We start from the raw sequence: 12883 nt of genomic DNA, 5'->3' as shown, positions 1-12883 counted from the left end.
TGAAGCTTGTGAGGACACTGTGTTAACTAACTTCCAAAGAAGGGCCAGATGTATACAGAATGGTGTCGTCTGCGTAGAGGTGGATCAGGGAATCACCCGCAGCAAGAGCGACATCATTGATATAAATACAGAGAAAAAAGTCGGCCTGAGAATTGAACCCGGTGGTACCCCCATAGAGACTGCCAGAGGTCCGGACAACAGGTCCTCCCATTTGACACACTGAACTCTATCTGCAAAGTAGTTGGTGATGACAGTCATACAAATGCACACTTTTCTTAAATTATAGATACCGTACTCTTACCGTGGGCCCACTGTACCGTTGCATCCCTAGTGAAGACTAACAGCAAATGCCTCACAGCTAAGTGTCGACAAGCACACGCATAACTCGGTTAAGCAATGCTTGTCCCTCTGATTTATTATGGCCCTGCAATGGGAATCTAACTTGCTCATGCAGGTCTCCAACAAGCCCCGCGAGTGTTAAGTTTTACAGAGTACCGGCTTGTGATAAGCCAACAAGCATGTCTCCACTCCATGCCTAACAGCACTGTGTCTCCAGAAATGCAAGGGCACAGGGCCATGATATTTCGATCAAAGTGTCTCTCTTTGACGCCAATAGGGGATGCCACCCCACTACATCGGTTGAGTGCGAGTCATCAGGCTTGTGGACAGCTCTTTCTCATAGCGGAGATTCGACACACAAGCACAGTTACTCCCTAAGGGCTGTCTACTATTACGAAGGGATACAAGCTTCAGTTCGCTATGAAATTACCCATTTTCTACTGGGTTCTATTTCATTTCATACTTTACTGACTTTATTGCCCCCATGGGGACATTTTGTTGCAGTGTCATGTACATTTTTAAAGTGGCGTTTTAAATACAAAACAAATTGACAATACAACTTTCATAACAGTTACATACCAATAAAATGAGACTAGCCTGCTGGCCTTACTGGGTCGATAGGAACATTTAGCCTGAGCTATTTAGGAGGGATGTGACACATGGCACAAATTATTGTCTAGTTCTGTTTTTCCTGCCGAGGGGTGCCCTATACTCTGCACCCAGAGGGGAGTATTACAAATTCTGGGTACAGGGGGTTGCTTGGGTCTAAAATTATTTAGTGAGCCTTGCGGAGGGCCCTGACCTTAAAGATCTCGTCCAGGCCTGCCTGTCTGTTTGATTCTATGTACCTTGCTTGCTGTGGTGATAATTCTTCTCAGCATATTTCTCAGGCTGACAGTGGCTTTGCCAAACCAACAAACAATACAAAAAGTTAATACTCTCAATGAATGATTTGTTAAACAGAGTCAGTATAGTACAGTCAACATTAAAAGATCACAGCTTTTTGAGAAAGTAGAGTCTCTGTTGACTCTTTTTGAAGATCAGGTCTGTACATTTACTCCACTGAAGCTTATTGTCCAAGAGGACACCCAGATATTTATATTTCTTTACAATCTCCATGTTCTGACCTGCAACATCTATCAGAGGTAGGTGCTTTACACTTCCTGAAGTCTATGCACATCTTTTTTGTCTTGTTGTTATTGAGAACCAAGTGTGATTCGTCACACCACTCTACAAAGTCGTAATTTAGGACCAGGCCATAGTGTTCCTCATTATCATGCAACAGGCTGATCAAAGCAGTTTCATCAGCAAACGTAAAGAGGTCTTTGTCAGGATGGGAACTAGTACAACTATTAGTGTACCGGAGTGGGGACAAAACACATCCCTGAGGAGAGCCTGTGTTGATGGTGCGTATGTCTGGCACGTGGGGACCTACTTTGACCCGCTGTGACCTCTGGCTCATAAAGTCCAACACCCACAAAACCAGCCCCCTATCTAAGGAGAAGTCCCATATATGAGTCTCTGTGTCAGAATGTAAGGCTGGATTGTGTTCAATGCAGAAGAAAAGTCAACAAACAGAACCCTGACCCTCTAGATGTTTATAGACCATGTAGAGGAGAGTAAGAATGGCATCATCAAGTCTTCTGATGGGCAAACTGAAATGGGTCGAGGAGATTCTGGGTGGCACAATTTTTCATTACTAAGGATGTCAGTGACAGGGCGGTAGTCATTCACCACAGATGGATTAATCCCTTGCCAGGCCACCCTTAAGTTTCCTGTCTTGTATGGCTCCTTGTCAACCAGTATCTGTCTTTAGATCTCACGTTGTACATCTCTTAAAGCCTGTCTATTACCCTCAGCAGAAACTGCCTTCTTCCTATTAAGTAGTGATTTTAGATTTTTTTGATACCCAAGGGTTATTGTTAGGGAAGATTTTACAGATTTTAGAAGGCACAACTGACACAACACACGTTTACATAGTCTGAAAAACATCTGTGATCAGAGCTGCTGTCCTCAAATACCTCCCACCATAGTACAGTCAAAACACCCTTGGAGACGAGTGATACTATTGTCGCTCCAGATCTGGACAGTTTTAACTGTAGGTTTCTCCCTCTCCAGGAGCTGACAGTAGGTTGGCCGGAGATAGACAACATTGTGGTCTGATGTCCCCAGAGGAGGTCTGGTGGTGTCAGAGAAAGAAAATTGGTATTGCCCCATAACACAAATCAAGAGTCTTATTTTTCCTAGTGTGACATTTCACATACTGGTGGTACATGCTCAGGACCAAAGTACAGTTGTTAAAATCCCCTAAAAAATATGTGGGTGTGTCAGGGAGATGCATTCCAGTTTCTGTGACAGATAATAAATAATCTCACGGGGCAGATAGTAGGGTTGCAGTGACACAGAAAGCAGTTCAATAGCCAACGGCGACTCGACAAAAGTCACCAACATGCGCAAGAAAGAAGGCGAAGCTTTCAACTACTGCCAGCCCTGCAGAATGCCCTGGGCCCTGTGGCATTCCGTTGGTTCCTGCATCTCGCCCCAGCCTCACAGCTGGGAGTGGGCAACAGACTGGCCTTGGGGCACTGAGGTCCCCGGCGATGCAGTTGTCTACCAAGACTCAGGTTAAGCCCTTGAACCAGGCCAAACCTGTAGGGAAGCATTTTTGCTCCACAGCAAGGATCTGCCCCTCTAACACTCTTAAGGGAGGTAAGAGGGGTTGGCCAACCTAGGGTGGATCCCTTGCGGTTGAGGAGGATGGTGTGCAGGGCCTCTGCCCTACCCTCTCTATTTAGGTTTATTGGTTGCTACTCCTACCCCTCTCCTAGTTTCCACCCCAAAACAACAGTGTTTTTCCGGTTGGCCATTACAATCCTTGCAGCTATCGTCATACCCTAGTGAACGAAGCAAGGAAAGAGACATACCCATGACTCTTGGAAAAGAGTACCGGCCCCTTATGCACGCTCCCTTTTTTTTATATTTGGGCAGTTTTTTTTTTGTGGCGAAATGGTGTGACTATACAGATTGTTCCTTCCTACATTCTGTTTTCCATGGTCCTATGCTCCTTGTAGGATCTTTTGGATGAAGAGAAGGGTCGTAATTAGAGGTCGACCGATTATGATTTTTCAACACAGATACCGATTGTTGGAGGACCAAAAAAGCCGATACCGATTAATCGGACGATTTTTATTTATTTATTTGTAATAATGACAATTACAACAATACTGAATGAACACTTATTTTAACTTAATATAATACAGCAATAAAATCAATTTAGCCTCAAATAAATAATGAAACGTGTTCCATTTGGTTTAAATAATGCAAAAACAAAATGTTGGAGAAGAAAGTAAAATTGCAATATGTGCCATGTAAGAAAGCTAACGTTTAAGTTCCTTGCTCAGAACATGAGAACATATGAAAGCTGGTGGTTCCTTTTAACATGAGTCTTCAATATTCCCAGGTAAGAAGTTTTAGGTTGTAGTTATTATAGGAATTATAGGACTATTTCCCTCTATACCATTTGAATTTCATTAATCTTTGACTATTGGATGTTCTTATGGGCACTTTAGTATTGCCAGTGTAACAGTATAGCTTCCTTCCCTCTCCTCGCTCTTCCCTGGGCTCAAACCAGGAACACAACGACAACAGCCACCCTCGAAGCAGCGTTACCCATGCAGAGCAAGGGGAACAACCACCCCAAGGCTCAGAGCGAGTGATGTTTGAAACGCTATTAGCAAGCGCTAACTAGCTAGCCATTTCACTTCGGTTACACCAGCCTCATCTCGGGAGTTGATAGGCTTGAAGTCATAAACAGCGCAATGCTTGACGCACAACGAAGAGCTGCTGGCAAAACGCACGAAAGTGTTGTTTGAATGAATGTTTATGCGCCTGCTTCTGCCTACCACCGCTCAGTCAGATACTTAGACGCTTGTATGCTCAGTCAGATTATATGCAACGCAGGACACGCTAGATAATATCTAGTAATATCATAAACCATGTGTAGTTAACTAGTGATTATGATTATTTTTTATAAGATTAGTTTAATGCTAGCTAGCAACTTACCATGGCTTACTGCATTCGTGTAACAGGCAGTCTCCTTGTGGAGTGCACAAGGACTAGTTAACTGTAAGGTTGCAAGATTGTATCCCCCAAGCTGATAAGGTAAAACTCTGCCCCTGAACCCACCGTTCCTAAGCCGTCATTGAAAATAAGAATGTGTTCTTAACTGACTTGCCTAGTTAAATAAAGATTAAATAAAGGTGAAACAATATAAATATATTTAAAAAATCTGCAAAATCGGTGTCCAAAAATTTAAAACTTGAAATCGGCCCTAATTAATCGGCCTTTCCGATTTAATTGTTAGGTCCTCTTGCCGCTTTCTCGGCCTGCCAAGGCCGCTACATTTATACAGTTTACCATGATTGTTATGCCATCTCTAAGGGGGAGGACGTCACTTACGCACAGTCTCTTTTAGCTCATTCTGGTACCTGTCTATTGTGCTTAAGAATCATTTTTCATAGCAGCTTTTATCTGCTGAAAAGTGTGTAATGTAATATGCCTCCGTCTTTCGCTTTACAAATCAGGGATGCCAAGGACAGTAGTATGTGACTCATTTCAGGAAACTAGGCGTATGTCGCCTGTCACTACTTCACAGGAGCGCCATTTGAACCTAAACTTTTTTTTATTTTTATCAAAATGTCTTTATTGGCAGAAATGCCTTTTTGAACATGTGAACTTTCATGTGCCTTAATAATAAACTTGTTTGCCATCTGTAAATACCAATACAATTGTTAAATTATGAGCCTAGTTCGTTTAGCCATAGAAAAAGTGAGCAACCTTCCTGTTAGCCATGATTGGCTGAGATAATGAGTGGGCTGGACATGCCGAGAGATGATATGCGTTCGGATTAGTCTGCCATGTAGCACGCTTCTCTCAATAATATGAGCTGGTCAGTATGTGTTGGTAATCCTTTCTAACTTTTTTTTGAAAGATATTATGTAGTAGAACTGCGTAAGTGTTGCTCTCCACTTTCTGGAGGACCGAGTTTTGAAATCAGTGGAATTAGAGTATGATAGATAAGGAGATGGAGAAAATTATGGCATTAGATTGCAAATATGCAGAGTCTAAAAGAAAAACACACAGAAGGCTGGTGTTTTTATGAAACACCTGTATCTGGATTACATCTTCCAACTAAGGCAGCCATGGCATCCGTGACAGAGAGGGAGAAGCGTCCTTCCATGTATAAGGGTAAGAGTCTAGCTAGCTACATTTTCAGATATTACCAATTTTGTCAGTCATTTTCATTTCAAGTTCGTGTACTGTTAGCTAGCTAATATTATCTGCCTGGCTAGCGTTACGTGTATAATCTGTGTAGCAATATTCATATCTCAGATCCATTTGCATTGCTAGTTATCCTAATCTTAGCTAGCTAACATTGAACCTGGTTGGTTAGCTACCTACTGATTCATACAGGGTAGTAACGTTATGAGTTGGGATTATGATTCGTTGTTTAGCTAGCTAGCTACATGCCTTAACTTGTTATGGCTGCAATCCCCCTATCGGGATAAGTGTCATCAACTGAATAGCATAAATATTACTACAAATATTTATATTCATGAAATCACAAGTGCAATATAGAAAAACACAGCTTAGCCTTTTGTTAATCCACCTGTTGTGTCAGAAAAGCAATCAAATGAATCGTTTACCTTTAATGATCTTCGGATGTTTTCACTCACGAGACTCCCAGTTACACAACAAATGTTCCTTTTGTTCCATAAAGATTATTTTTATATCCAAAATACCTCCGTTTGTTTGGCGTGTTATGTTCAGAAATCCACAGGAAAGAGCGGTCAACGCAGACGGAAATTCCAAATAGTTTCCATAATGTCCACAGAAACATGTCAAACATTTTTTATAATCAATCAGGTTGTTTTTAAAATATATAATCGATAATATATCAACCGCAAATGTCTTTCACAGTAGGAGAGGGAAAAGCAATACCTATCCAAACTCTGTTGCGCGAGCAAAACTCATGTGACCACTTGACGCGATGTTATCGTTCTGGCTCATTTTTCAAAATAAAAGCCTGAAACTATGTCTGAAGACTGTTGACACCTTGAGGAAGCAATAGGAAAGGGAATCTGGTTCATATCCCTTTAAATCCAGCTAAGGGAGGCTATAGAACATGGAGTTTTCAAAATATAAGCCACTTCCTGTTTTGATTTTCCTCAGGGTTTCGCCTGCAATATCAGTTCTGTTATACTCACAGACAATATTTAGACAGTTTTGGAAACTTTAGTGTTTTCTATCCAATACTAATAATACTATGCATATATTACCAACTGAGACTGAGGAGCTGGCCGTTTTACAATGGGCATCTTTTCATCCAAGCTACTCAATACTGCCCCTGCAGACATATGAAGTTACCAAAATACTCTACAATGCAAGTAACTATTTCAGTAGAATGTTTATGATGTCACTGCAACAACTGTCGATAGACCTAGCTGGTAAATTCGCTCTGGCTATCTACTCCCGATTTCAGAGCACTCTTGTCTGATTGGGCTAGAGTGCAGAACAACTGACCAATTTACGAACGCTCATAATTCTGCTTTGAAAGTTGATAAACTTGTATACTCACTTTTGAGAAACTTAAATGTATAAATAATTTCACATTTTTCTTTCTGTTATTGACGGATAGCCAGGGGCACACTCAGACATACTAAACACAAATGCTTTGTTTTGAAATTTAGTCTGCCAGATCAAATGCAGTAGGGATGACCAGGGATGTTCACTTGATAAGTGTGTGAATTGGACAATTTTCCTGTCAAAATGTACTTTTGGGTGTCAGGGAAATTGTATGGAGTAAAAAGTACATTTTATTTCGGAATGTAGTGAAGTAAAAGTTGCCAAAAATATAAATGAGTAAAATACAGATTGCCCCCCCCCAAAAAAAATATTTTTACTAAAGTACTTTACACCACTGCCCAAATGCCTTCACACAAGTACATTAGCATACAGCATATACTGTACAAATGCACTTATCACGTACTATTCCATATATAAGTTAAGGCCATGCAATCTGAGATGAAACCTGAGTGAGGTGCACATGTAAAGTACATAAACAGATGCATGTACCATATATTTATGTGGTGGACACTTGATACGGTCACATGATATTGTTATGGTATGTCACAAAATCATGTTATGACCACATGTATCAATTATTTAATTGTATATATCAATATTTTTCTAAGTGGATGTTTCTCTACAGAAGGTGTTAACAGTACAGCCAAATAGTTACTTGCATAGTAGCAATATCACAAATAGATCCTGTCAATATAAATATACAGAATGTAGAAGAACAGTATCAATATCAGTGATAGACAAGGTAGTTATGCATACAATCAGGGGTAAAGTGGCTGAGCAGCAGGATTAACAAAAAAATAGTAGCAGGAACCTATGGCTTGTGTGTTAGGAGAGAGTCATTTGAATAGAGGCACTGCAGATAGTGCTGATGACTGGTCCGTCACAAAACTACCTGATCTTCTCAAAAAGATACGTTGTGTCCAGTCCAGGTGGTGCTTGTATAGACAGACCATCTATGGGAGGAAGGATGTCAGTGTTGCGCAGCAGCTGAAATCTGGTCCCGACTGAGTTCGAACGCTCCTTGGTGACAGCACCAGGCTCCAGAGAATCGAAACTGTAAAACAGGGAATAATAACAAAAAGTCTGAAGACATTACAACCTTGCACAGCATCAATTCACCTCCCAAGTTTATATCAGAAGAATAACCTCATATAATTCAATGAAAAATGATTTTTCACCTGAAGTGCTGGTACTGCTTGATCTGTGGCAGCGGCCTGAAGTACGGAGTCAGCCATAGCTTTCCACCAGCACTGTATTATCCTCCAGTCCAACCAGCTGTGGGATGTTGACCCCTGTCACAGTTGACCCCTTCACAACACCAGCAATCTCAGACAAAGTGTTCACTCTGGTCTTTCGGAAGCGCTGCTTGATGAGACCGACACACCAGTCGGGGGCAAACTTGGTGTGGCCTGTGATCAGGAAGTGAAGGTCCAGACTGTGCTGGAGATTGTGCATGGCGTTGCAGTTATCACAATTCAGGTCCACACGTGTTTCCCCAACTCCGTAGTTGGTGAAGAAATGGTTGTATTCCGTCACAACAAGCCACACTTGCGACGAGTTAAAAAGTAGATGGGACCTGGAAACAATAGCAGCAGCGGCTTTCCACCAAAGTGTTTGTGTCCTGGGTGGCGTCCTGGTAATACTATTGCATTATCCTCTGCGTAGTTGTTGACGTTCACCACTCGCTGCAAGTCCTCATGCTTCAGGTGTAACCTGAGCCAGCTCTCTTTTTGATGAGAGGCATTAGACCATTCTCTTTGTATGACTGGTGGAGGGCAGTTAAGCATGTTCTACTGATACAATAGATGCGAAATGACATTCTGAGAGAAAATCACTACACACAGTTCATACACGTCATGTTAGCTTGCTAACAGCAAGCTTATTAGGGATAGATGTCCCGCTAGCGGGACACCAGCCTACAACATCCGGTGAAATTGGAGGGCACACAATTTAAATAAATAATCGTATGATTAAAAATTCATGAACATACAAGTAAGATATATAATTTAAAAGCTTAAATTCTTGTTAATGTAACTGCGTTGTCCGATTTCTAAAAGGCTTTAACCTCTAGTGACACCCCATCCCGTGAACGGGACCGTTGTCATCATCTGACACTAATTAGCATAACGCAACGAACATAAATATTACTCGAAAATATTCCTATTCATGAAAATCACAAGTGAAATATATTGAGACACAGCTTAGCCTTTTGTTAATCACCCTGTCATCTCAGATTTTCAAAATACGCTTTACAGCCAAAGCTAGACAAGTATTTGTGTAAGTTTATCGATAGCCTAGCATAGCATTTTGTCCAGCTAGCAGCAGGTAACTTGGTCAGGGAAATCAGAAAAGCAATCAAATTAAATAGTTTAGCTTTGATGAGCTTCGGATGTTTTCACTCACGAGACTCCCAGTTAGATAGCAAATGTTCCTTTTTTCCCAAAATATTATTTTTGTAGGCAAAATAGCTTCGTTTGTTCTTCACGTTTGGCTGAGAAATCGCCCGGAAATTGCAGTCACGAAAACGACGAAAAATATTCCAAATTAGCTCCATAATATCGACGGAAACATGGCAAACGTTGTTTATAATCAATCCTCAAGGTGTTTTTCAAATATCTATTCGATAATATATCCATCGGGACAGTTCGTTTTTCAGTAGGACCGATTGGAGTAATGGCCACCTCTGTATTTTACGCGAGAATCTCTCTGGGAGCATCAGGTGACCACTTGCGCAATGTAGCCGCCTACGGGTATTCTTCAACATAAATGCGTAAAACTACGTCACAATGCTGTAGACACCTTCGGGAATACGGAGAAAGAGTAATCTGGTTGATAGCCCATTCACTGCTCAATAGGGACGCATTGGAACGCAGCGCCTTTCAAAACATGAGGCACTTCCGGATTGGGTTTTTCTCAGGCTTTCGCCTGCAACATCAGTTCTGTTATACTCACAGACAATATTTTTACAGTTTTGGAAACTTTTTAGAGTGTTTTCTATCCTAAGCTGTCAATTATATGCATATTCTAGCATCTTGTCCTGACAAAATATCCCGTTTACTACGGGAACGTTTTTTTTCCAAAAATGAAAATACTGCCCCCTAGTCACAAAAGGTTAAGGCGAAAGCATTTCATGCGATTGTCTGAGGACGGTGCCCCAAATCAACATATTTTTCAACCAGCACAGGCTTCAAAAATCACACATGGCGATTTAAATAAATCACTTACTTTTGAAGATCTTCCTCTGTTTGCAATCCCAAGTGTCCCAGCTACAACATGAATGGTTGTTTTGTTAGATCAAATCCTTTTTTATATCCCAAAAGGTCTGTTTAGTTGGCACCATCGATTTCAGTAATCCAAAAAGCTACTGCTAAACTTCGTTCAAACAAGTCAAACGACGTTTCTATTTAATCCTCAGGTACTCTAAAATGTAAATTAACTATAATATTTCATATGGAAAGTAGTATGTTCAATAGGAAAGGAAAATTTGTAAGCATGCGTCCTCTCCCTCGCGCGCTGAAAGACTGATATCCTTCCGATGCTCTTCTCACCAAAACTCAAAATTCTTGCTTGTTTTTCAAAAATCAAGCCTGAAACATTGAATAAAGACTTGACATCTAGTGGAAGCCATAGGAATTGCAATCTGGGAGACGGATTTACATTGAAACAATAGATTTCCATTATATAAAAAAAAAATTCTGGTTGTATTTTCTTCAGATTTTCGCCTGCCATATCAATTCTGTTATAGTCGCAGACATAATTTTAACAGTTTTAGAAACTTCAATGTGTTTTCTATCCAATGCTACCAATTATATGCATATCCTGGCTTCTGGGCCTGAGTAACAGGCAGTTTACTTTGGGTCAGTCAAGCGGATATTCAGGAAACTAGACCCTATCCCTATTTTTAACTTGGGGTCTTTTGTTTAGACATGTAGGTAGCTAGCCAGCTAAACAATTAACCATAATCCCAAACCATAAAGTACTAGCAATACAAACCGATTGCCATAGCTAAAGTTAACAAAATAGGTTCAATGTTAGCTAGCTAACATTAGGCTATAACAAAAGCTATACGAAATTGCGTTGCAAACAGTTTATACACTTAAGTTAATGTTAGCTAGCAAGCCAGCCATCTTACCTCAGCTAACAGCAAGCTTTAAATCAAATCAAATTTGATTTGTCACGTACACATGGTTAGCAGATGTTAATGTGAGTGTAGCGAAATGCTTGTGCTTCTAGTTCCGACAATGCAGTAATAACCAACGAGTAATCTAACCTAACAATTCCACAACTACTACCTTATTCACACAAATGTAAAGGGATAAAGAATATGTACATAAAGATGTATAAATGAGTGATGGTACAGAACAGCATAGGCAAGATGCAGTAGATGGAATAGAGTACAGTATATGCATATGAGATGAGTAATGTAGGGTTTATAACTTGGTGTTTTGTTTAGACGTTTAACGTTAGCTAGCTGAACAATGAACTATAATATGGATATTTGCATACTGGAGTCTTTTTGTTAAGTTTTAATACACGATACATAAAAAAAATAAAAAACCTGCGTTAGACAGGATAACCCACCCTACACATACTGACCAGCTCAAATGGACAGTAGTGTCCAGCACACTCATTATCTCAGCCAATCATGGCTAGCGGGAAGGTTGCCTACTTTTTCTGTGGCTTAACCAACTAGGCTCCTAATTTAACAATTTTATTCGTATTCGCAGATGGCATAAACGTTTGTTATTAAGGCACAGGAAAGTTCACATGTTCGAGTAGGCATTTCTGCCAAAAAATGCAATTTGATTGAAAAAATAATGACATAAAAAACAAAAAGTACATTCAAACGGCTCTCCTGTGAAGTCGTGACTTGCGACATAGTTTCTTGAAACGGGTCACATGTGGAATGTGCTCTATCAGCTACTGTTTGCATCTGCAGTCTTCCCAGGGGGTGTTCAGGTTTATTTACCTAACCCTGTCTTTGGCTCAGGTCGACTTTTTCCCATTGTCGCACCATGGAGCCTGTTGCCTTCCCTTGAATGTCGTCGTTGTCCAGTATGTGCGGTTCGCATCTAATTGGATTGTAGGAGAGCTCGGGCAACGGTGTCAGGCTCTTTGCATTTGTTGCACAAATCCCATGCAAGTCACTGTACTTAAATTAGCATATTTCGCACATCATAAACAATACAGACTTTTTTTTAGCTAAACAATCTGTTATTTTGTTGTTTATTTTGTAAGGTGGATGAATTATCTGTTTTAAAGCCTTACCAACAATATCTGCTAAATATGTGTATGTGACTAATAATATTTGATTTGAACCTATATTGCTTAAATAACATGGTCATTCTAAATAGGGACAGATACCCTCCATTAGTTCATCAAACTAAATCACAAGGCTTAGGGGAACGGAGCATTGAAGAGGGAATGGTCAACGGAGTGTATATTTCCGCTTCCTTTTACAAATGTGGTCCATTACTGTCTCTTTCTTTACCTCCCTCTCTCAGGCCGGAGCATTACAGCCCCATGCACTTCCGGCTGTGCCAACAGGTGCTGACGGCGGTGCAAAAGCTGGCCAGAGAATCGGGCGGCGGCATGGCCCGGGAGACCTGGGAGGTGCTGCTGCTCTTCCTGCTGCGAATCAACGACACCCTGCTGGCCCCGCCCACAGTTGGAGGTCAGCCAACTGGAACAGACGCAATTAGAGTACTTTTTGTAGTGTTGTGGGGCAATTCCTCACATCCACTTCGGTGACATTTTAGTCTTCCATTGATATCATACCATGACCAATATGTGGCCGCATAATCTTTTTAGATGCAAATGACGATGTAGTGTGGGAACATTTTTCCCCACCTAGACATTTTGGATGATATTCATCCTTACTCCACCCTGTCCCCCATCC

The 12883-nt window shown here is 40.9% G+C and overlaps 1 protein-coding gene across 7 annotated transcripts in view; it reads left to right on the top strand.

Moving 5' to 3' along the window:
- Positions 1 to 12883, top strand: part of LOC139370652 (ral GTPase-activating protein subunit beta-like) — a 74950-nt gene that overhangs the window by 12969 nt on the left and 49098 nt on the right. For all 7 annotated transcript variants that reach the window (XR_011627158.1, XR_011627156.1, XR_011627157.1 and 4 more), the window contains exon 4: positions 12489 to 12658. Coding sequence is in view for 4 of the 7 variants with exons in the window: in XM_071110252.1 (XP_070966353.1) it covers positions 12489 to 12658 (170 nt within the window). In the remaining 3 variants the exon portion in view is untranslated. The remainder of the gene's footprint in view (positions 1 to 12488; positions 12659 to 12883) is intronic.

Source organism: Oncorhynchus clarkii, chromosome 17 (genome assembly GCF_045791955.1).
Source record: "Oncorhynchus clarkii lewisi isolate Uvic-CL-2024 chromosome 17, UVic_Ocla_1.0, whole genome shotgun sequence".
Taxonomy (NCBI): domain Eukaryota; kingdom Metazoa; phylum Chordata; class Actinopteri; order Salmoniformes; family Salmonidae; genus Oncorhynchus; species Oncorhynchus clarkii.
The sequence above is the reverse complement of the archived record's forward strand: the minus strand, read 5'-3'. Positions and strand labels throughout refer to the sequence as shown.